Source organism: Calliphora vicina, chromosome 1 (genome assembly GCF_958450345.1).
Source record: "Calliphora vicina chromosome 1, idCalVici1.1, whole genome shotgun sequence".
Lineage (NCBI taxonomy): Eukaryota > Metazoa > Arthropoda > Insecta > Diptera > Calliphoridae > Calliphora > Calliphora vicina.
Window position 1 is genome coordinate 27,241,133 of NC_088780.1, and position 25,769 is coordinate 27,266,901.

At 28.2% G+C, this 25,769-nt stretch overlaps 1 protein-coding gene across 1 annotated transcript in view; it reads right to left on the reverse strand.

Moving 5' to 3' along the window:
• The window catches only part of LOC135962012 (hemicentin-1-like), a 201,783-nt gene that overhangs the window by 18,945 nt on the left and 157,069 nt on the right, over positions 1-25,769 (reverse strand). The window contains exons 4-5 of the mRNA XM_065513735.1: positions 25,639-25,723; positions 18,504-18,614 (exon numbers count right to left, since the gene is read on the reverse strand). Coding sequence (XP_065369807.1) covers positions 18,504-18,614; positions 25,639-25,723 — 196 coding nt within the window. The remainder of the gene's footprint in view (positions 1-18,503; positions 18,615-25,638; positions 25,724-25,769) is intronic.

The window sequence follows — 25,769 nt, forward strand, 5'->3', positions numbered from 1 at the left end:
AAAATAACAAAAGAATTTATAAATAGAGTTTAAGAATTTATAGCTAACAAATAAATAAATAAATAAAAATTAATATTTGTTTAAGTTTAGTTTGGAAAATTCCTTTACTCATACTTAAAATTTAAATATTACATATACAATTTTAAGTCCACTTTAAAAAATAAATAAATAAATTGATTTATTTATTTTAGTTTACTTGTATTGTCTGCTTAATTTTTGTTTGTTTATTTGTTGCATAGTTTCAGGCTTTATTTATTTTTCTTTTATAAGTTATATTGCTTTTATGCACATTTTATCAATTATATGAGAAATAAAGATTATTTTACAAAAAATTTTTAATTGCAAATGAAGTTTTGACAAATATAATACAAACAAGAGAGCTCTATATTTGCATTTAATATTGATGGAAAAAAGTATTTAAATAATATATTTTTTTGAAAAAATACTTTTAATTGTTTTAGGGAATAGCTATTTTATTAGGAGTATGACTTAAAAATGCAGGAGTTTTTCAAATTGGTAGCAATTATTTTGAAACATCTGTACAATAATAATGTTAGCTAAGACATTTACCCATATTTCTGGCCAGATATGGATTTTACGCTATAAGAACTGCTCATCTTTTGAGGCCAAGAGCGAATAAAGCCAATATCGAATACTTTGTTCTGAAGTGAAGCGTATACCAGAGAGAGCATTCTGCTTCGATCGAAACAAATAGCAGTCGGACAGGTAAAGATTATTAGCTTTTTTGTAACAATACTTGTTTTAAAAGTTTAGCATTTTGAAAAAATCTCTTTCCTAAAAAGTTTTTAAAGATGTTTTTTAAAAAGAAAATTAAAGAAGCTCCTTATTAAAAATGTCCTACAAATAAGATCCCAAAAAAGTTTTCTAAATTTAATTTTATAGTAAAAGCTTTTATCTGATGGATTTTTAAATTAGCCATTCCAAAAAGCTTTCTAAAAAACGTTTTCTTAAAAAGCTTTTCAAAAAGTAGTTTTAAAACAGATTTCTCATAAGAAAAGAAAGAAACGCTAACTTAAATTCCTCATATTCATAAGAAAACATACAAAACAATCAGTAAAGAAATGTTCTTTATGAGAATTTAAACACAAAAGACCCTCGATGTATAGAAATTTATAATAGGAAAGAAATAAAAAAATATCATGTAACAATAATTGTTTATTGCCTACTTTAAGGCAGCTCAATAAACGGACACCGTTAAATTACAAATTGTCTAATAAACCCAGTTTTTCGTACAATTAAACGTTGATATTGTTTTTATATTGTTAGTATTTCATAGAATTTTTTAGTGGAAAATTTATACTAAATCGTATTTTATTAATTGAGCAATAAATTCTATACATATTTGCTATACAAACTACATCAAATAAAAAAAGGCAATTGTAATATAATACTTTTTTGTTGGTTAGTTTGTTTTTTCTTTATTATATTTCAAAAAAAAAAAATAATATTTGTTATAATTGCGTGCTAAGTGTAACGAATGTAATTACTTAATAGTGTAGTGTTCTTTTGGAGTTTGCCTAAATTAAGTTATTAACAGAATTTGTACATTTAAGGGATAGATTGTAAGTTTTGTTATTTAGCTTGTAAAACATGAAATTAATGGTTAGTGACCTCAAAAGTCTTATTGAAATAGGGAAGTGATCATAAGTAAAGTTATACAGTTTTTTAAAACAAGGGCAGAACTAGAATCAAAAGGCATGGGAAATTAACTATTACATATTTTTAAATAAATTTATACATATATTGCGAAATTGTAGGTTAACGAAATGATTTCAAGATGACAGAATAGAGCAACATTTTCCACTAGCCTTTGCAAACATTTTTTGATAGCCCTCGTAGCTAAAGGTCATCAAACGTGAAACATTTTAATCATACAAATCAATATAATAAAATTGCTTTTTCAAACCACCCACCACCACTTTCCATTGTGACAATATTACAGCAAACAATGTTGTTTGTATTACCTTGCAAATCGTTAAATTTTCTACATTTAACATTATTATGATTTTTCTAATGACTATTATTTTATTTTTATACTCTGAACAACAACAAAAAAAAACATATACAAACGAAATAGTAATAAACTAAGAAGACATAAAAAAAATGTGTTGTATTGTTGAATTTCATTGGCAGTACATAGAATTTTATATCCTAGATTCTATAACAACAATTTTGTATGAGACACATAAACTTTATTACCTGTTTTACTCAAGTTCACATATTAAAACCAAAAAAAAAAAAAATCAATTACTGTTTTTAAGGAAGTTAATAATCTATAGGTATGTTGAGTTGTTGTAAAAATACACGTGTATGTTTTAGATTTATATATATAGATATGTATTTATTTTTGATATACTAATATACACAAGCAATATATAATTTTATTTTACCTTTTTTTGAACACGTTTTAAAGAATAATGTTAGATTTTTAGACAAGCCAGACAATAAAAAAAAAGCAAAACAACATTTGCTATAAAAATGTTATAGAGAAATTTAGATTGATTGATAATAAATAATTTAGAAAATTTCTTTTGTATTGTATACTCTTCACCAAGGTGATACGGTATATAAGATCTATTAAAACGTATGTCATTTACATAAAACTTATTTGATATAGTAAAATAACAAAAAATTGAAATTATTCGATTCAAAATAATTAACTTTTTAGACTTTGGATAAATGTACTAATGCAAAGTTCTCTAAATAAGAGCAAAAGTCTTTCTAGACCAGAGCAGGCTTTAATAAACAAAGTTATTGTAGACCAGGGCAAGTTTTTCTAGAGTAGAGCAAGTTTTTATAAAAAAAGTTGCTCTTGGCTAGAGCAAGTTTTTATAGAAAAAGTTGCTCTGGACTAGAGAAAGTTTTTATAGATAAAGGAGCAATTTTTTATAGAAAACTTTGCTCTAGACTAGAGCAAGTTTTTATAGAAAACTTTGCTCTAGACTAGAGCAAGTTTTTATAGAAAACTTTGCTCTAGACTAGAGCAAGTTTTTATAGAAAACTTTGCTCTAGACTAGAGCAAGTTTTTATAGAAAACTTTGCTCTAGACTAGAGCAAGTTTTTATAGAAAACTTTGCTCTAGACTAGAGCAAGTTTTTATAGAAAACTTTGCTCTAGACTAGAGCAAGTTTTTATAGAAAACTTTGCTCTAGACTAGAGCAAGTTTTTATAGAAAACTTTGCTCTAGACTAGAGCAAGTTTTTATAGAAAACTTTGCTCTAGACTAGAGCAAGTTTTTATAGAAATCTTTGCTCTAGACTAGAGCAAGTTTTTATAGAAAACTTTGCTCTAGACTAGAGCAAGTTTTTATAGAAAACTTTGCTCTAGACTAGAGCAAGTTTTTATAGAAAACTTTGCTCTAGACTAGAGCAAGTTTTTATAGAAAACTTTGCTCTAGACTAGAGCAAGTTTTTATAGAAAACTTTGCTTTAGACTAGAGCAAGTTTTTATAGAAAACTTTGCTTTAGACTAGAGCAAGTTTTTATAGAAAACTTTGCTCTAGACTAGAGCAAGTTTTTATAGAAAACTTTGCTCTAGACTAGAGCAAGTTTTTATAGAAAACTTTGCTCTAGACTAGAGCAAGTTTTTATAGAAAACTTTGCTCTAGACTAGAGCAAGTTTTTATAGAAAACTTTGCTCTAGACTAGAGCAAGTTTTTATAGAAAACTTTGCTCTAGACTAGAGCAAGTTTTTATAGAAAACTTTGCTCTAGACTAGAGCAAGTTTTTATAGAAAACTTTGCTCTAGACTAGAGCAAGTTTTTATAGAAAACTTTGCTCTAGACTAGAGCAAGTTTTTATAGAAAACTTTGCTCTAGACTAGAGCAAGTTTTTATAGAAAACTTTGCTCTAGACTAGAGCAAGTTTTTATAGAAAAAGTTGCTCTGGACTAGAGCAAGAAAACTTTGCTCTGGACTAGAGCAAGTTTTTATAGAAAACTTTGCTCTTGACTAGAAAAAGTTGCTCTGGACTAGAGCAAGTTTTTATAGAAAAAGTTGCTCTGGACTAGAGCAAGTTTTTATAGAAAAAGTTGCTCTGCTCTAGAGCAAGTTTTTATAGAAAAAGTTGCTCTGCTCTAGAGCAAGTTTTTATAGAAAAAGTAGCTCTGCTCTAGAGCAAGTTTTTATAGAAAAAGTTGCTCTGCTCTAGAGCAAGTTTTTATAGAAAAAGTTGCTCTGCTCTAGAGCAAGTTTTTATAGAAAAAGTTGATCTGCTCTAGAGAAAGTTGTTATAGAAAAAGTTGCTCTGCTCTAGAGCAAGTTTTTATAGAAAAAGTTGCTCTGCTCTAGAGCAAGTTTTTATTGAAAACTTTGCTCTGGACTAGAGCAAGATATTATACAAAAATTTGCTCTGGACTAGAGTAAGTTTTTATAGAAAACTTTGCTCTGGACTGGAACAAGTTTTCTATAAAAACTTGCTACAGACCAGAGCAGAGCAAGTTTTTATAGAAAAAGTTGCTCTGCTCTAGAGCATGTTTTTATAGAAAAAGTTGCTCTGCTCTAGAGCATGTTTTTATAGAAAAAGTTGCTCTGGTCTAGAGAAAGGAAATTAAATTTTTTAGTGAAAATATTTTTACTGAATTGAAAGTTACCAATTTAGTGTAGCTCCATGACATATTTTCTTTTTTCAGTGATTTAATATATCAGTTTTTGAAACAAAAACCAAATGAGTGGGAAAATTGTTTAAGTTTGTTCTACAAGTTTAAATTGAATATATATCAAAGAAAATGGATTGTTGTGAAGGCATTTGAGTGACAATAACAATTAATTAAGAAATTCTGTGTAATAAAAACTTCAAGACATGTTATTTGTTTTAATTAAAGTAATTAAAAAAGGGTTTGATTTTATTTAAGGAAAAGAAAGCAGCAGCTGCTGCTTAAAGGTTTAATTAGATTGTCAGATTTTGTAAAGCAATTACTCAATCTTTTAGTACAATGTGTGAGTTGCAATAGTTCTAATAAACCAATTGTATGAGTGCCCACTTACACCATATTATTGAATTAGATACAAAATTATCAATTTCCACATCATTGTTCTTCATAATTAGAGTTGAATATACGTGTATCTGGCATACAGTTTTTCTGTTCAAGTGGGCTCAATATTGAGTAATAATACTGCTACTTCTAGCTTTTTTTACTTATCTACTTAAGTATTCTTAAGTTGGTTGATTTATAGAGTGTTTTGTACAACAAACACTTAAAAATACAAAATAATGACAACTCCAAAGATACTCAGACAGTTTAAGTACTATCTCCATTTAAGTGTTAAATACTAAAACCATAATAACAATAAAAATAATGACAAAATGGTGTCTGGTAAAAATATGCATAATAAATTAATATTTTTCAGAATAGCTATATTACAAGCTAGTGCAATGAATAAAATTCTTAGTAATTTTAAATATTTATAAACTAGGTTATTGGAACACTATTTCACTGACATTACACACATTTTAATACAATTAAATTTATATTTTAATAAAAAATTATAAAATGCACGCAAGCTTTAATAATCAAAACACCATACAAAAGATGTAAAGCAAAAACATAGCACTACTATTGTTTAAAAATATTCCTGCTTCTAATTGTTAGAATAACTTGCGACATTAAAAACCAGAAGAAAGCCGGTGAAAAAAACTGCTCTAGAAATTAAAAATGAAAAAATTTCAACAATGACAACCCCAGTGCTATGTAAAAGTCAATATTTGTAGACACGCAACAAAGTTAAATTAAAATTTCAATATTTACACACATTGAAACACTCACATACATATACAATACAAAATTCAACAAAAGCTTAAAACATGAGCCAAAGGAAGCACGTTGTATCAAAACAGAGAGATTTTTTTTTTTTTGCAAAATGACTTAAGAAATAATGTAAATTTATGTGTTAAATACACGCACAACTACCGAATGGCAAAAAGTGAGTAAAGAACTTGAAACGTCACACCAAATGACAATAAAGTCTGAGATTTCTGTTTGTATATGTCGGTGTGTAAACATCAGATAAAAAGGGGTGAATTTAAATTTGAACAACAATATGAGCAACAATTTAAATATGGCCATTAACAGAATGAAAGAAAACGCCTTCACTAATTAATTATATTCACATTTACAATATTAAAGACTTTCTCTTATGGTTTTGTTTATAAATCCAATAAATGTGTATGTGTTTTTTTTAATTAGCGAGGCGTATGAGTGATATTTATTTATTAAAGCAAATAAATAATACTCATACGTAAAGGTGAGTGTGCATATTCTTGGAAAAATTAACTTTCTTTAAATAATACTTTCCGTGCAAACAACGTAATTTTAATAATTTTTTATCAAAAGGATAATCTTTTGTAGAACAAGTATTTTATTGAAAAGGTTTAAAAAAAAAAAAAATTTCATATTTGTTTTTTTTTGCCAGAAACTTTTTTATATATTGTGACAAGAATATCCTGACAAGTTTCTTGTGAAAAGGTTTCCAAGTTTTTTTTATTAAACCATTAAAGCATTAGACAAGAGCAGGATTTTCTAGAGAAAGTGGCTTTAGAAAAGAGCAGGATTTTCTGGAAAAAGTTACTCCAGACAAGAGCTAATTTTTCTGAAGAAAGTTGCTCTAGACAAGAGAAGGTTTATCTATAAAAAGTTGCCCTAGACAAGAGCAGGTTTTCTAGAACAAGTTGCTCTAGAATATCGCAGGTTTTTCTAGAAAAAGTTGCTCTAGACAAGAACCGGTTTTCTAGAAAAAGTTTCTCTAGAAAATTGTAGGTTTTTCTAGAAAAATTGCAGGTTTTTACAGAAAAATTTACTCTAGACAAGAACAGGTTTTTCTAGAAAAAGTTGCTCCATACAAGAATAAGATTTTCTAGAGAAAGTCGCTCTAGACAAAAGCAGGTTTTTATAGAAAAACTTGCTCTAGCAAATTGCATTTTTTCCAGAAAAAGTTGCTCTAGCCAAGAGCAGGTTTTTATAGAAAAAGCTTCTCTACTCAAGAGCATGTTTTTCTATAAAATTTTGCTGCAGACTAGACTGGAAAAAGATGCTCTAGATAAGAGCCTGTTTTTCTGCAGAAAATTACTCTACACAAGAGTAGGTTTTTCCAGAAAAATTTTCTCTAAACAACAGAAGGTTTTTCTAGAAAAAGTTGTCCTTAACAAGAGCAGGTTTTCTTATAAAAATTTGCTGTAGACAACAACATGTTTTCCTAGAAAAAGTTGTTCAAGAAAGGATTCGAGTTTTCTAGAAACATTTACCCTAGACAAGGCCAGGTTTTTCTAGAAAAAGCTGATCTCTAAGAAAAAGTTGCTCTAAACTAGAGCAGGTTTTTATAGAAAAAGCTTCTCTACTCAAGAGCATGTTTTTCTATAAAATTTTTGCTGTAGACTAGACAGAAAAAATATGCTCTAGATAAGAGCCTGTTTTTCTGCAGAAAATTGCTCTACACAAGAGTAGATTTTTCCAGAAAAATTTTCTCTAAACAACAGAAGGTTTTTCTAGAAAAAGTTGCGCAAGACAACAGAAAGTTTTCCTAGAAAAAGTTGTCCTTAACAAGAGCAGGTTTTCTTATAAAAATTTTTTGTAGACAACAACATGTTTTCCTAGAAAAAGTTGTTCAAGAAAAAATTCGAGTTTTCTAGAAACATTTACTCTAGACAAGGCCAGGTTTTTCTAGAAAAAGCTGATCTAGACAAGGCCAGGTTTTTCTAGAAAAAGTTGATCTAGACAAGAGCAGGTTTTTCTAGAAAAAATTGCTCTAGACAAGAGCAGGGTTTTCTGGAAAACGTTGCTGTAGACAATTCTGAATTTTACTACGAAAAGTTTATTCAGACTGCAGGAGTTTTTCAAATTGGTAGCAATTATTTTGAAACATCTGTACAATAATAATGTTAGCTAAGACATTTACCCATATTTCTGGCCAGATATGGATTTTACGCTATAAGAACTGCTCATCTTTTGAGGCCAAGAGCGAATAAAGCCAATATCGAATACTTTGTTCTGAAGTGAAGCGTATACCAGAGAGAGCATTCTGCTTCGATCGAAACAAATAGCAGTCGGACAGGTAAAGATTATTAGCTTTTTTGTAACAATACTTGTTTTAAAAGTTTAGCATTTTGAAAAAATCTCTTTCCTAAAAAGTTTTTAAAGATGTTTTTTAAAAAGAAAATTAAAGAAGCTCCTTATTAAAAATGTCCTACAAATAAGATCCCAAAAAAGTTTTCTAAATTTAATTTTATAGTAAAAGCTTTTATCTGATGGATTTTTAAATTAGCCATTCCAAAAAGCTTTCTAAAAAACGTTTTCTTAAAAAGCTTTTCAAAAAGTAGTTTTAAAACAGATTTCTCATAAGAAAAGAAAGAAACGCTAACTTAAATTCCTCATATTCATAAGAAAACATACAAAACAATCAGTAAAGAAATGTTCTTTATGAGAATTTAAACACAAAAGACCCTCGATGTATAGAAATTTATAATAGGAAAGAAATAAAAAAATATCATGTAACAATAATTGTTTATTGCCTACTTTAAGGCAGCTCAATAAACGGACACCGTTAAATTACAAATTGTCTAATAAACCCAGTTTTTCGTACAATTAAACGTTGATATTGTTTTTATATTGTTAGTATTTCATAGAATTTTTTAGTGGAAAATTTATACTAAATCGTATTTTATTAATTGAGCAATAAATTCTATACATATTTGCTATACAAACTACATCAAATAAAAAAAGGCAATTGTAATATAATACTTTTTTGTTGGTTAGTTTGTTTTTTCTTTATTATATTTCAAAAAAAAAAAATAATATTTGTTATAATTGCGTGCTAAGTGTAACGAATGTAATTACTTAATAGTGTAGTGTTCTTTTGGAGTTTGCCTAAATTAAGTTATTAACAGAATTTGTACATTTAAGGGATAGATTGTAAGTTTTGTTATTTAGCTTGTAAAACATGAAATTAATGGTTAGTGACCTCAAAAGTCTTATTGAAATAGGGAAGTGATCATAAGTAAAGTTATACAGTTTTTTAAAACAAGGGCAGAACTAGAATCAAAAGGCATGGGAAATTAACTATTACATATTTTTAAATAAATTTATACATATATTGCGAAATTGTAGGTTAACGAAATGATTTCAAGATGACAGAATAGAGCAACATTTTCCACTAGCCTTTGCAAACATTTTTTGATAGCCCTCGTAGCTAAAGGTCATCAAACGTGAAACATTTTAATCATACAAATCAATATAATAAAATTGCTTTTTCAAACCACCCACCACCACTTTCCATTGTGACAATATTACAGCAAACAATGTTGTTTGTATTACCTTGCAAATCGTTAAATTTTCTACATTTAACATTATTATGATTTTTCTAATGACTATTATTTTATTTTTATACTCTGAACAACAACAAAAAAAAACATATACAAACGAAATAGTAATAAACTAAGAAGACATAAAAAAAATGTGTTGTATTGTTGAATTTCATTGGCAGTACATAGAATTTTATATCCTAGATTCTATAACAACAATTTTGTATGAGACACATAAACTTTATTACCTGTTTTACTCAAGTTCACATATTAAAACCAAAAAAAAAAAAAATCAATTACTGTTTTTAAGGAAGTTAATAATCTATAGGTATGTTGAGTTGTTGTAAAAATACACGTGTATGTTTTAGATTTATATATATAGATATGTATTTATTTTTGATATACTAATATACACAAGCAATATATAATTTTATTTTACCTTTTTTTGAACACGTTTTAAAGAATAATGTTAGATTTTTAGACAAGCCAGACAATAAAAAAAAAGCAAAACAACATTTGCTATAAAAATGTTATAGAGAAATTTAGATTGATTGATAATAAATAATTTAGAAAATTTCTTTTGTATTGTATACTCTTCACCAAGGTGATACGGTATATAAGATCTATTAAAACGTATGTCATTTACATAAAACTTATTTGATATAGTAAAATAACAAAAAATTGAAATTATTCGATTCAAAATAATTAACTTTTTAGACTTTGGATAAATGTACTAATGCAAAGTTCTCTAAATAAGAGCAAAAGTCTTTCTAGACCAGAGCAGGCTTTAATAAACAAAGTTATTGTAGACCAGGGCAAGTTTTTCTAGAGTAGAGCAAGTTTTTATAAAAAAAGTTGCTCTTGGCTAGAGCAAGTTTTTATAGAAAAAGTTGCTCTGGACTAGAGAAAGTTTTTATAGATAAAGGAGCAATTTTTTATAGAAAACTTTGCTCTAGACTAGAGCAAGTTTTTATAGAAAACTTTGCTCTAGACTAGAGCAAGTTTTTATAGAAAACTTTGCTCTAGACTAGAGCAAGTTTTTATAGAAAACTTTGCTCTAGACTAGAGCAAGTTTTTATAGAAAACTTTGCTCTAGACTAGAGCAAGTTTTTATAGAAAACTTTGCTCTAGACTAGAGCAAGTTTTTATAGAAAACTTTGCTCTAGACTAGAGCAAGTTTTTATAGAAAACTTTGCTCTAGACTAGAGCAAGTTTTTATAGAAAACTTTGCTCTAGACTAGAGCAAGTTTTTATAGAAAACTTTGCTCTAGACTAGAGCAAGTTTTTATAGAAATCTTTGCTCTAGACTAGAGCAAGTTTTTATAGAAAACTTTGCTCTAGACTAGAGCAAGTTTTTATAGAAAACTTTGCTCTAGACTAGAGCAAGTTTTTATAGAAAACTTTGCTCTAGACTAGAGCAAGTTTTTATAGAAAACTTTGCTCTAGACTAGAGCAAGTTTTTATAGAAAACTTTGCTTTAGACTAGAGCAAGTTTTTATAGAAAACTTTGCTTTAGACTAGAGCAAGTTTTTATAGAAAACTTTGCTCTAGACTAGAGCAAGTTTTTATAGAAAACTTTGCTCTAGACTAGAGCAAGTTTTTATAGAAAACTTTGCTCTAGACTAGAGCAAGTTTTTATAGAAAACTTTGCTCTAGACTAGAGCAAGTTTTTATAGAAAACTTTGCTCTAGACTAGAGCAAGTTTTTATAGAAAACTTTGCTCTAGACTAGAGCAAGTTTTTATAGAAAACTTTGCTCTAGACTAGAGCAAGTTTTTATAGAAAACTTTGCTCTAGACTAGAGCAAGTTTTTATAGAAAACTTTGCTCTAGACTAGAGCAAGTTTTTATAGAAAACTTTGCTCTAGACTAGAGCAAGTTTTTATAGAAAACTTTGCTCTAGACTAGAGCAAGTTTTTATAGAAAAAGTTGCTCTGGACTAGAGCAAGAAAACTTTGCTCTGGACTAGAGCAAGTTTTTATAGAAAACTTTGCTCTTGACTAGAAAAAGTTGCTCTGGACTAGAGCAAGTTTTTATAGAAAAAGTTGCTCTGGACTAGAGCAAGTTTTTATAGAAAAAGTTGCTCTGCTCTAGAGCAAGTTTTTATAGAAAAAGTTGCTCTGCTCTAGAGCAAGTTTTTATAGAAAAAGTAGCTCTGCTCTAGAGCAAGTTTTTATAGAAAAAGTTGCTCTGCTCTAGAGCAAGTTTTTATAGAAAAAGTTGCTCTGCTCTAGAGCAAGTTTTTATAGAAAAAGTTGATCTGCTCTAGAGAAAGTTGTTATAGAAAAAGTTGCTCTGCTCTAGAGCAAGTTTTTATAGAAAAAGTTGCTCTGCTCTAGAGCAAGTTTTTATTGAAAACTTTGCTCTGGACTAGAGCAAGATATTATACAAAAATTTGCTCTGGACTAGAGTAAGTTTTTATAGAAAACTTTGCTCTGGACTGGAACAAGTTTTCTATAAAAACTTGCTACAGACCAGAGCAGAGCAAGTTTTTATAGAAAAAGTTGCTCTGCTCTAGAGCATGTTTTTATAGAAAAAGTTGCTCTGCTCTAGAGCATGTTTTTATAGAAAAAGTTGCTCTGGTCTAGAGAAAGGAAATTAAATTTTTTAGTGAAAATATTTTTACTGAATTGAAAGTTACCAATTTAGTGTAGCTCCATGACATATTTTCTTTTTTCAGTGATTTAATATATCAGTTTTTGAAACAAAAACCAAATGAGTGGGAAAATTGTTTAAGTTTGTTCTACAAGTTTAAATTGAATATATATCAAAGAAAATGGATTGTTGTGAAGGCATTTGAGTGACAATAACAATTAATTAAGAAATTCTGTGTAATAAAAACTTCAAGACATGTTATTTGTTTTAATTAAAGTAATTAAAAAAGGGTTTGATTTTATTTAAGGAAAAGAAAGCAGCAGCTGCTGCTTAAAGGTTTAATTAGATTGTCAGATTTTGTAAAGCAATTACTCAATCTTTTAGTACAATGTGTGAGTTGCAATAGTTCTAATAAACCAATTGTATGAGTGCCCACTTACACCATATTATTGAATTAGATACAAAATTATCAATTTCCACATCATTGTTCTTCATAATTAGAGTTGAATATACGTGTATCTGGCATACAGTTTTTCTGTTCAAGTGGGCTCAATATTGAGTAATAATACTGCTACTTCTAGCTTTTTTTACTTATCTACTTAAGTATTCTTAAGTTGGTTGATTTATAGAGTGTTTTGTACAACAAACACTTAAAAATACAAAATAATGACAACTCCAAAGATACTCAGACAGTTTAAGTACTATCTCCATTTAAGTGTTAAATACTAAAACCATAATAACAATAAAAATAATGACAAAATGGTGTCTGGTAAAAATATGCATAATAAATTAATATTTTTCAGAATAGCTATATTACAAGCTAGTGCAATGAATAAAATTCTTAGTAATTTTAAATATTTATAAACTAGGTTATTGGAACACTATTTCACTGACATTACACACATTTTAATACAATTAAATTTATATTTTAATAAAAAATTATAAAATGCACGCAAGCTTTAATAATCAAAACACCATACAAAAGATGTAAAGCAAAAACATAGCACTACTATTGTTTAAAAATATTCCTGCTTCTAATTGTTAGAATAACTTGCGACATTAAAAACCAGAAGAAAGCCGGTGAAAAAAACTGCTCTAGAAATTAAAAATGAAAAAATTTCAACAATGACAACCCCAGTGCTATGTAAAAGTCAATATTTGTAGACACGCAACAAAGTTAAATTAAAATTTCAATATTTACACACATTGAAACACTCACATACATATACAATACAAAATTCAACAAAAGCTTAAAACATGAGCCAAAGGAAGCACGTTGTATCAAAACAGAGAGATTTTTTTTTTTTTGCAAAATGACTTAAGAAATAATGTAAATTTATGTGTTAAATACACGCACAACTACCGAATGGCAAAAAGTGAGTAAAGAACTTGAAACGTCACACCAAATGACAATAAAGTCTGAGATTTCTGTTTGTATATGTCGGTGTGTAAACATCAGATAAAAAGGGGTGAATTTAAATTTGAACAACAATATGAGCAACAATTTAAATATGGCCATTAACAGAATGAAAGAAAACGCCTTCACTAATTAATTATATTCACATTTACAATATTAAAGACTTTCTCTTATGGTTTTGTTTATAAATCCAATAAATGTGTATGTGTTTTTTTTAATTAGCGAGGCGTATGAGTGATATTTATTTATTAAAGCAAATAAATAATACTCATACGTAAAGGTGAGTGTGCATATTCTTGGAAAAATTAACTTTCTTTAAATAATACTTTCCGTGCAAACAACGTAATTTTAATAATTTTTTATCAAAAGGATAATCTTTTGTAGAACAAGTATTTTATTGAAAAGGTTTAAAAAAAAAAAAAATTTCATATTTGTTTTTTTTTGCCAGAAACTTTTTTATATATTGTGACAAGAATATCCTGACAAGTTTCTTGTGAAAAGGTTTCCAAGTTTTTTTTATTAAACCATTAAAGCATTAGACAAGAGCAGGATTTTCTAGAGAAAGTGGCTTTAGAAAAGAGCAGGATTTTCTGGAAAAAGTTACTCCAGACAAGAGCTAATTTTTCTGAAGAAAGTTGCTCTAGACAAGAGAAGGTTTATCTATAAAAAGTTGCCCTAGACAAGAGCAGGTTTTCTAGAACAAGTTGCTCTAGAATATCGCAGGTTTTTCTAGAAAAAGTTGCTCTAGACAAGAACCGGTTTTCTAGAAAAAGTTTCTCTAGAAAATTGTAGGTTTTTCTAGAAAAATTGCAGGTTTTTACAGAAAAATTTACTCTAGACAAGAACAGGTTTTTCTAGAAAAAGTTGCTCCATACAAGAATAAGATTTTCTAGAGAAAGTCGCTCTAGACAAAAGCAGGTTTTTATAGAAAAACTTGCTCTAGCAAATTGCATTTTTTCCAGAAAAAGTTGCTCTAGCCAAGAGCAGGTTTTTATAGAAAAAGCTTCTCTACTCAAGAGCATGTTTTTCTATAAAATTTTGCTGCAGACTAGACTGGAAAAAGATGCTCTAGATAAGAGCCTGTTTTTCTGCAGAAAATTACTCTACACAAGAGTAGGTTTTTCCAGAAAAATTTTCTCTAAACAACAGAAGGTTTTTCTAGAAAAAGTTGTCCTTAACAAGAGCAGGTTTTCTTATAAAAATTTGCTGTAGACAACAACATGTTTTCCTAGAAAAAGTTGTTCAAGAAAGGATTCGAGTTTTCTAGAAACATTTACCCTAGACAAGGCCAGGTTTTTCTAGAAAAAGCTGATCTCTAAGAAAAAGTTGCTCTAAACTAGAGCAGGTTTTTATAGAAAAAGCTTCTCTACTCAAGAGCATGTTTTTCTATAAAATTTTTGCTGTAGACTAGACAGAAAAAATATGCTCTAGATAAGAGCCTGTTTTTCTGCAGAAAATTGCTCTACACAAGAGTAGATTTTTCCAGAAAAATTTTCTCTAAACAACAGAAGGTTTTTCTAGAAAAAGTTGCGCAAGACAACAGAAAGTTTTCCTAGAAAAAGTTGTCCTTAACAAGAGCAGGTTTTCTTATAAAAATTTTTTGTAGACAACAACATGTTTTCCTAGAAAAAGTTGTTCAAGAAAAAATTCGAGTTTTCTAGAAACATTTACTCTAGACAAGGCCAGGTTTTTCTAGAAAAAGCTGATCTAGACAAGGCCAGGTTTTTCTAGAAAAAGTTGATCTAGACAAGAGCAGGTTTTTCTAGAAAAAATTGCTCTAGACAAGAGCAGGGTTTTCTGGAAAACGTTGCTGTAGACAATTCTGAATTTTACTACGAAAAGTTTATTCAGACAAGAACAAGATTTTATAGAATAAGCTGCTTTAGACAAGATCGTGTCTTAATAAAAAAATTAGTATATCATCTTTCTTGCAAGCATGCTTAGAATTATATTTGTTATTTTAGTAGTGTTTTCTAGAAAATGTTGCTCTAGACAATGGCAGATTTTTCTAGAAAAACTTGCGCTAGACAGGAGCAAATTTTTCTAGAAAAAGTTTCTCAAGACACAAACAGTTTTTTGTAAATCGTGGCCCTAATAGAAAAACAAGTAAGAAAGTATGGTCGGTCAAGCCCTACCATATAATAAACTACACCAAGTAAATGAGCAAAAGCAGTTTTCTTTTAAAATATCAATAATTTATATTCGTGAGTGATTTTTCTAGAAAAAGTTTCTCAAGACACAAACAGTTTTAGATCGTGGCCCTAATAGAAAAACAAGTAAGAAAGTATGGTTGGTCAAGCCCGACCATATAATACCCTATACCAAGTAATTGAGCAAAAGCATTTTTCTTTTAAAATAGCAATAATTTATTTTCGTGAGTGATTTTCGGAAGTGGGCCTTATACGGGACCTATGACCAATTATGGACCGATCACCTTGAAATTAGGTCGTGTGATTTATGTCTTAATCAAAGTTATTTATGTTGAATTTTGTGTATATACCAAAATTTTTAGGAGATTTATGCACGTTTAAGTGATTTTCGGAAGCGGGTCTATATGGTAGCTATGACTAATTATAGACCGATCGTAACAAAATTTGGTGACATGAATTTTGTATATATGAAAGTTATTTGGAGCGAAATTTGTGTAGATACAGGTATAAATTAAACATTTATGACCGATAAAGTCCAATTTCGAGAGGACATTTGTATGAGGGCTAGGTGAAATAATGGACCGATTTCATCCAGTTTCAATAGGCTTCGTCGGTTTTCCGAAAAAATTATATTTACCAAATTTTATCGAAATATATTCAAAATTGCGACCTGTATCCTGCGCACAAAGTTTACATGGACAGCCAGCCAGACGGACGGACGGACATCGTTTAATCTACTCAGAAAGTGATTCTAAGTCGATCGGTATACTTAAAAGTGTGTGTTAGACCAATATTTTTGGGCGTTACAAACATCTGCACACTATGGTGGTGTAGGGTATAATAAATAATTTGTAATCAACATCTTTCTTACAAACATCCTTATAAATATATTTGTTATTGTTTTAAAATTTTACAATAAAAATCCTATAAATAGGTTTCATTCAATGATTGAGCCGATTTTTCAAATACTAGTCATTAATTTGCAATAACAAAAAAACTAACAATAATATTGACCCAATTTTTCCAAAACTAGCAGTAAATTTGCAAAAACCCACAACTAAAAATGAATGAAAACTTTTCGTTTATTTTTATACACTTTCCTTTACATTTAAGCCTTTACTAAAGCTTATGTTTGCTTTTCATTTTCATTTATTTATTTTGCTTTAACATATTTAACAAATTATTTCCTTTAAAAGTTTTTAAAGGACCTAAAAACTAAAAAAAAACAGCAGCCTCTGCATAAACTTTCAATCTTTACAAAAGACAACAAAACCAAATAGTAAATTAATACAAAGTAGCAACTCAAAACAAAAAGTCCTTCACAAAAAGATGATTTTAAGAAAATTTCCACAAACAACTATGTAGGACATTTTTTGGTTTTCCTTTATACAACTATATAAAAAGTTATCCCTTTTTTATAGTTTTTGTTTTAAAATTTTATTTAAAGTTTAATTTCTGAATGTTGTGTGTATGTAGTTTTTATTCTCCACTTTGGTTTCTTTTTTTTTGTATTTTGGTCTCGTGGCAACAAAATTACATTTTGAGGTTAGTTTTTGGACAAATTGTTAACAAAAACTATGGTCGTCTGTATTGTAGTAGAAGAAAAAAGCCTTTAAAAAATGGCAAATATGCCTGAAAGTAGTAGTTATAGTTTTGCTAATAAAACTTAACGAACTGCAATCAAGTCATAAGACAACACAGAAAGCGAGTGTTTACAAACAAAAAGTAGAAATAGAATTTCAGGAAACAAAATGTTACCATAAAACCAGGCCATAGTAACAATGGTATTAATAAAATAAAGTAATTTTCTATAAGGTTTTGTTTTTTTTTTGCTTTATTTTTGAAACAAAATGAAAAAGAAACCATGAAAGTTACATTGTGGTATATTTATTTGAGTACCCTACAAATGGTATGAAAATTATAAATAAAAGCTTTAGAGGTCCTAGCTAAAATATATATTGACAATTTAAAGCAACTTTTATTGGAAGAAATTCTTTAAAATTAAGTAAAGACAACATTATTTTTGTGGACTATGGATTGTATGAGCAATATTTTTGAAAATATAGAATTTAGGACACAAAGATATTTTTATTTTTGCTATTTAATCGGAATATAAAGGGCTTTCCATTAAGGCTTATCATAAGACCTTGGAAGCAATATAATTTTACCCAATTGTTATGAAATGTTAATGTTACAAACCACTTTATCATACCTAGTAATTTTTATTCACTTACAATATTATTTTAAAAACCCTTTTAAGCCTAAAAGCAGCAATATAATAATTTATTTTTTTTTCTATTTTTGTTACTTCAATTTCCTCTGCTACAGTTTTGCATAGCCCAAAGGCTTTTGGGGCTTAAACTTGTAGGGCATTTATTTTTGAAATATAGTTATAGCAAATTAAAAGCGAAAAGTAAATTTAAAGTAGAATTATTTGCCAACCATAAGTGCATTATTATCATTATTGGCAATAACACGCCATCGTTGAATCACTGTAATTGCCATGATTGTGTATGATGTCTATATATCAAATGGAATTTGTTTAAAACTTTCTTTTACACAGGGGAAACAGGTGGCACAAAGTAGTTTAATAAATTAATTCTTTAAACAGACAGACAAGCAAAAATAAAATAAGAATTTGTGGTTAACTAAAGTAGGTTTTCGTTTACCCCAAAAAACAGTAAATTCTTTGAACAATTAAATCTTTTATGGTTTAAAACAAAGACATTAAATGACCTTTTTTAATATTAAGTAAACAATTTTATCTTCGATTTTTGCACACTTACAAATAAAATGTCTAGTATTGACATTTGGTTTCAATGTGTTAATTTGTAAGCAATTTAAAAAATGTCTAGGCTTTGGTTTCACTTTTTTAAGGTTTTGTGTAAAAAAAAAAATATTTAAAATGTCTGCAATTTTTTCCTTTTTTTTAAGAAAGACTTGTCCCTTTTTTCATTACCTTTAACAAATGACCCTGAACGTTTTAGATTTAGCAAAATAAAATTGTGTTTTTTGTAAATCATGCCACTTACCACCAGAAACCACACATATCACCTCCAGACTGCCACCCTCTTCATAGGGGCCAGCACGTGAATCAATGACATCACGACGTTCATTTAAAATTATGGGTAGTTGTGGTGGCACTGTAAAAAAAAAGAGAAATGTTATTATTTGTTTAACAAAGGAATGTAAATAGAACTATTAGCAGTAATTTATGGTAATTTTAAAACAAATAAGGCTAAAGATAATAACAAAAACAAGTTATATAAAGGAATTTAAAAAAGAGAACTAATGGATTAAAAAATAAAATAGAAAAGCAGCTTTTTTCAATAGAAAATGCTTCTTTTTACAAGCTTCTTATTTCAAGGAATTTCATAATAAATTATTTAATTATTTGAGTTAAAGAAGCTTCTTGTATAAAGACGTTTTATTGAATATTTGATTTTGAATATATATAGTGAGCCTCAAAAGTGCGTATACACCAAAACTTATTTGATTTTTTTATGGCAATGAAAATTCTAAAATTTATCTATCGATTAAAATTTAAATGTTTCGGTTTGTTGGAGAATGGGTTGAATAATAGATTCGGTTGTGAAAAAAAGATTTAAGTCGGACTATTATGCTTTTCGTGATCTTAAAAAAAATCTAAAAATTCGTTGGTGGTTTACTCACTTATGAGGCTGTGTGTATATTGCAAAAACTTTTTAATAAAAAATTTTATTGAAGAACTATTTACTGGTAAATATTATTTGGAAGAGCTTTCTCTGAAAAATTATTAACGGTTTTTATTATAATTTTTTTTTTTACAAAAAAGACTAACTTTGTGTTTTGCTCATTTTTTTTTGTAGAAAAAGCTTTTTAATACCAAAAGAACTCTTTATTGAAAAAGTTGTTTATAGATAAAGTTCCATATAATATTTTTTTATTGCAACTTCAGTTTTTAGAAAATTTTCCTTTGAGAAAGCTTTTTGAAACGAATATATTTTACTTAAAAAACTTTATTTAAGAATCGATTTTCCATTTTAAAAATTAATTTCTTGGAAAAAGCTTTCTTTGAGAATTATAACTAGTTGAATGGAAAGAGCTTTGAAAAAGAGAAAAAGCTTTCTTGGCACATTTATTGGAAAAGCTCTTTGTTTAAAAAATATTTTATTGAAATGATTTTTATTTAAAAAATATTTTATGGAATGATTTAAAGAAAAAAATGCTTATTATTGTAAAAGACTTTTATTTGCCTTAGCAAATTATTATTTGAGAAAGCTTTAAAGAAATAGTTTTTCTTAATTTTAATTTTTGTATTTTAGAGAAAAATATTTATTGGAAAAGAATAAATATTGTATTGAAAATTTCTTTATTTAAAAAAAATTTAATTTGAATGCTTAAGAAAAAAGCTATTTATTGTAAAATACTTTTATTTGCTTTGGTAAATTATTATTTGAGAATGCTTAACATTAGGAAAAATTTCATTAAAAAAGATTTTTTAGTATCAATATTTTAAACAAAAATTAAGATGATTTAAGGAAAAAAGCTCTTTATTGTAACAGACTTTTATTTGCTTTGGCAAATTTTATGGGAAAATTATTGTTTAAGAACGCTTTAAAAAAATTCATTAAAAAAGCTTATTTTATTATAATTACACTGTCCAACAGCATTTATAATTCTAAAAGCGCATGTTGAGTAGATTTTTTTTGTGGAATAAAATAAAATCCAGCTGGTCTGAATTTATTTTTACAGTTGGTCAAAGTTTTCATTTTTCGATCAAAGGGAGCATAATACTAACAGAAAAAAATGGTGTAAGTTAATATCTGAGAGAATTCTTATGGTCAGAGTTATATTATGGAATTTTATGGGGATCATTATTGTGGAAGATCTTTACCCTCTAGCTGCTCTCTTTAGGGGTAAATTTTACCCTTTTTTTGATTTTTTTAAAAAATGTGAGACCCAAGGTGGCATGTAATTTTGCTAATTAAGCGTAAAGAGCTTTATTTACAACTTTGGTATCTTTGGTGACTCACACTGAAATTTTCCGGCAAACATGTTCGTAGAATATTTGAATCTTTAAATGTTCTTTTTGAAAGGACTTTTTTGATTTTCTCAAAAGATCTTCCACAAAAATGATCCCCATCAAATTCCATATGGGAGGAACCATAAGAATTCTCGCAGATAATAACTTACAACATTTTTCCCTTCGATCAAAAAATGAAAGCTTTGACCAACTGTAAAAAAAATTCAGACCAGTTGGACTATAAGTTTATTCTACAAAAATGATCTACTCAACATGCTCTTTCAGAATTATGGGGCCACTGAATGTGTTTTTCGAGATTTTAAAAGTTCAGTATCATTTGGACCCCAAGTGCTATTAAGGGTTAATTTCCATTTTTGTACTGCTATTGTAAATTATGGACTTCATGTTATATTTCTCTTAAGTTTCATCAAAATCAGCCAAAAAATATATAACATTTCGCTATCTTGCCATTATAAATTCAAAATATTGAAAAATTTTACCTTTGACCTTTACGTTTTAAGGGTTAACGTTTTCCGATTTAAGAAAACTTTCAGACTATATTTAAAATTGCCTGAACTATAATATTCTGAACAGATTTTACTTAAAATTGATAACAGTAAGGAAATTGGGCTCATTCGCCATAATATGACCAAAAAATTAGTTTTTCTCGAAAATCGAAAATTTTTATCGCAGGTACGGAAAAACTATAGGAGGTATTGACATACTTTTTTCACATTTTTATTATGTTGTAAAAAAATCCCCATGTGATGATCAAAAAAATTTTGAAATTTGTTTAACAAAATTTTTAAAAATTTGAAATTGGAGTTTTGAAACTGCCGTTAAAAAATATTTTTTTTTTGGTTATACCTGCGAATAGGTTAACTGTATCCTATCAGTTCAGGCTCTAGTGGCCTGAGACACGTTAATGGCCTGGCGATTTTTTAATAACCCTAACATTTTTTAAAAAATTTTTGACTTTTATTTCTCACTAGAACGACAAATAACGTACATATTTCGATTCTTTTAAATTAAATTGCAAAAGTAATTACTTAATAGCAAAATTTACCCTTGTAAATGCAACTCAAAACTAAATCAAAAGTCGGCACGGGTTGCCCTTCTTAGAACAAGGTAAACATTTTTTTGGTGGTACTTTAGGTCATTACGAAAGTTTTCAGCGGGTACCGTCTCAACATTTCAAAAAATTTTATTCTGAGGGCCACTCCAATATTCACCTATCATTTGTCACTACCTACAATAACTATAAAAATTATTGAAGTTAATTTTGAACAGAAGGCTGAAATCAATAAAATTACCTGGCTATTGCTGACATTCCAATTTACAAAAGTTTTTCTTTACTTTTAACCCAAGCTGGAAGCATTCACTTAAACGGAAAAAACCTATCAAAAAACTTTTTTACAAATAGTTTTTATTTTAGAGTTTATCCTGTTTTAATTAAAAAAGCTATGGTAGGGGTTGTAAGTTAATATAAATTTTGTGGTTAAAATATACCTCTCCAACCCACAAAAACCATTAGTTTTTTTTATGTAAAAAAAAATATTTCAGGATTAAAGTTTTAAAACAAAAAACTAGTAATAATAACAAAAGTAACATAATATAACATAAAAAATAATTTCACATAAAATATTTATAACTTTAAAATTACCACAATCTACATAGATACATGCATACCTAAATAAATTATGTTACTATATAGAAAATCATATATATAAGAACAGCTCATTTTAATGGAAGAGGAAAAAAAACATGTCTAAAGGTATGTTCACATTGATTAAATAGTTGAAGAATAAAAACGTAACACATGTTTATTGGATGTTAGTCGTCGACTTCTACAATATCAAATAATGATCTTATATTGTGATATTTTCTAAACTGAAATATGTTTTTATACTCCTCACCATAAGTTGCAAGGTTGTATTCAAGTTTGTCATTCCGTTTGTAATTTCCAATGCTTGTGGTGAATATGTTCCATCGGTTTTAAGGTGCTAGAGATGGTTTGTTCGGTTCAAAAGAAGCTTCGACTTACCAATATTGTGGATAGCATGCGTTTGCTTTGCATTGTTTTTAAATATGGCAACACTAAATGTTTAAGCTGCTAACATTAATATCGAAAGCTCTAGAATTCGAATATACGAGTTTTGACCGTTAAGATCAATCTAGGCTACTCAAAGGAAGATGGCAGTGTTTATAAATAGTGACAGAGGTTGCTGTGGTAAGTGAGTCTAATTTGAAGTATCGTTAAGTAAAGACAAAAACTGCACTACCAGTGTACACTGGTGCATATTCCTATAAACGCTCACTACTTTTTTGTAAAAAGATTTTAAAAATTAAACATGAACATATTTAGGGGGCTACAGATTTGTTTGTTAAATTAGTTAAGACTTCATTTAAAATATTGTTTACAAAAAAAATTCATTTGTACTTTATTTATTTTGTTTACTTAATTTTCGAGATTAACAGCCATTTTCAAGGGTATTTTCTAGGGTATTCGTTCGACTAATGAACGTTCGATTAATCGAATAATTTCTTACGAATAATTATTCGAACAATTTAACAATGGCCATTTTCGAATAATGAATAATTCGAACAATTTTATGTAGATTAATCGAATAAAACGAATAAATTTTCATATATATTTAAATTTATTAAAGTGCTTAAAATTTTTCATAATTCCAAATTTAAATAAGTAATAATGACTCACAAAAATTATATTGTTTCTGAAATTCAACAAATAACTAAAGACAAAGGGACTTTCGATCACTGTAGATGAGAGTACCGATAGTTTCTTCTATAAATATATAAATATTACTGCAAGAAGTTACAATTCAAAAGAAAAATCTTTAAAAATTTTTAACTTAGGACTTGAACCAATGAAAATAAAAGGTACGGAATAAAATATTTGTTATTTAGATGGCGAAATATTAGAAGAATCGAAATTAATAATCAAAATTTTAACTTAGAGTAAAAGGAGTTGAATATGATTGAGAACGTGATTTTGAAACGGTCGTCGAAAGTGATATTGAGGATGACATTTATAATGATTACATTGAAATAGATGAAGGCCGTGATCTTAAAATATATGTATATAAGTGATGTTATTAACCGCGTACGTAAGTGTTGCAAAATATTTAATAAATCGAATGATAAACACAAATATTGGAAACTAACGTTTTGTTGCAAGAAAAGCTGGAGTTCCTCTTATACATGATTTTGAACATCGTTGAACATCTTTGTCTAACATGGTAATAAACTTTTTGCGTATTTGTAAATACGTCAATCATGCACTGCCTGACTACGAATTAGCCACGTTCACTGACAATGATATCAAACTTTGGACAGATTCCCTTTATTGTGTAATTCTCCAAGATCAGTTTATTAAGCAAAGATTCGGCAACGTTGATAGAGCTTTATGTACATATAATACAATTTGTTATAAATAATTTAGAAATAGTGAATAATTAATTTACTAACTAATTAGTTACTCAATTTAAAACCCGAATTAATGAACGACATAAAAAAGTTCTTAATACGTTTATATTGTATTTGAATTCAGCATCATGTCCAACTAGCTCGAATTTTTTAAAGCATAGCTGCAAAACGGAAACTAAAGGGTTTGCTAGTCAATTGTTTTGTAGATTGTTCGGGAGTTAATCTGATCAGAATATTTCTGTTGAAAATTTAATGATGGACTTTGATTTCGAATGTTTTTAACATTATCAATACTCGAATTGTTAACTTTAACGTTACTTTTTGTTTTTCTTTACTTTTTTAAAAGAAATTTAAATTATTCGAATAATTCGATTAATTTTAAATGTGTGATCGAATTATTCGAACAAGTTAAAATCTCTTATTCGAATTATTCGTTTTATTCGAACAAGAGAAAAATCGAATAATTCGAATACCCTAGTATTTTCCTATAAACGCACTTTAATTTATGGGACACTGTAGCATTATTAATAATGTGTGGATGATCCTTTGTTATGGATTGTTTCAAAAATTCGGTCTGGCATTGATTCCTCTATTTTTTTAAGCAGATTGGAATCAATTTTCTCTTAGACTTGTTTAATTCTTAGTTTCAGGTCTGTCACAGTCATTATGCTTTCATTCTGGGCATTATTTGCATAAACTTTACGGGCCATGTATCCCCACAAGTTCTCCATCGGGCTTAAGTGCGGACTACAAACCGGCCAGTCCAACAGAGGAATGCTATGTTCATTAAACAAAGATTTCGATTACTTGGAAACATGGATTGCAGCATTATCTTGTTGGAATATGCAATCTTCATCCATAAAGGAGAGAAGAGCATCTTCCAACAGTTCGTTATAAATCGCACTATTCATTTTTGTCGGAACAAAACATATTTTCGACTTGCCAATTGCAGAAAACCCTACCCAAACCTAACACTGCCACCACCGAAATTTCGTTTTGACATCCGAATATCGTGTCAAATCGTGCCAATAGCATGAGTATGAGTCAGGATCGTCTAAATTAATTTTTTTTTCGTCAGAGGAAATCACTTTTTTCCACTTATCTATCCATTTCATATATTTTCTTGCGAATTTTAGACGAATTTATGAATGTATATAAAAACACCCAGTGACTACTAAAATTGTTGTTTTTGTACATTTTAAATAAATAAAGAGTTGTTACAAATTTTAAACTACTAAACTGCTTTTATTTGCAATCAAAAGTATCCGGTTTATTTAAAGGAAATAAGCCACGATTTTAAAAGGTAAAAACGTAACTATATTATACTTTTTAGAGGGTATATACAGCCGACTTGTTTTAAATAAGTATTGAAAAGAAAAATATCGATTCTGTAATGGTTACGGTTTTTTCGTTAAACGTTTCAACAATGTGCATGTAACTTAAGTTTCAAAAATTTTAAAGGTTTGTAAAAACTGTAAAATTTCAAATTTAAAACTTTCGTTTTTTTAATGGTTACATTTTTTTTTTGTTAAACGTTTCAACAATGTGAATGTATCTTAAGTTTCACAAATTTTAAAGGTTTGTAAAAACTGTAAAATTTCAAATTTAAAACTTTCGTTTTTTTTGGAAAATCTAAAACATTATTGAGCCATCCTTATACATATGTATCTACTTATGTGCTTTTATTTGTTACATTATATGTTTATAATACTTACCAACCACCTCCAAATTGACATTGCTGTTGCGAGTTTGAGAAAGTTTAAAATCTACTCTACACCGAAAATTGCCAGCATCTTTTATCTGCAAAAAATTTATGAAAAAAAAATATATATAAAATATTTTTCCC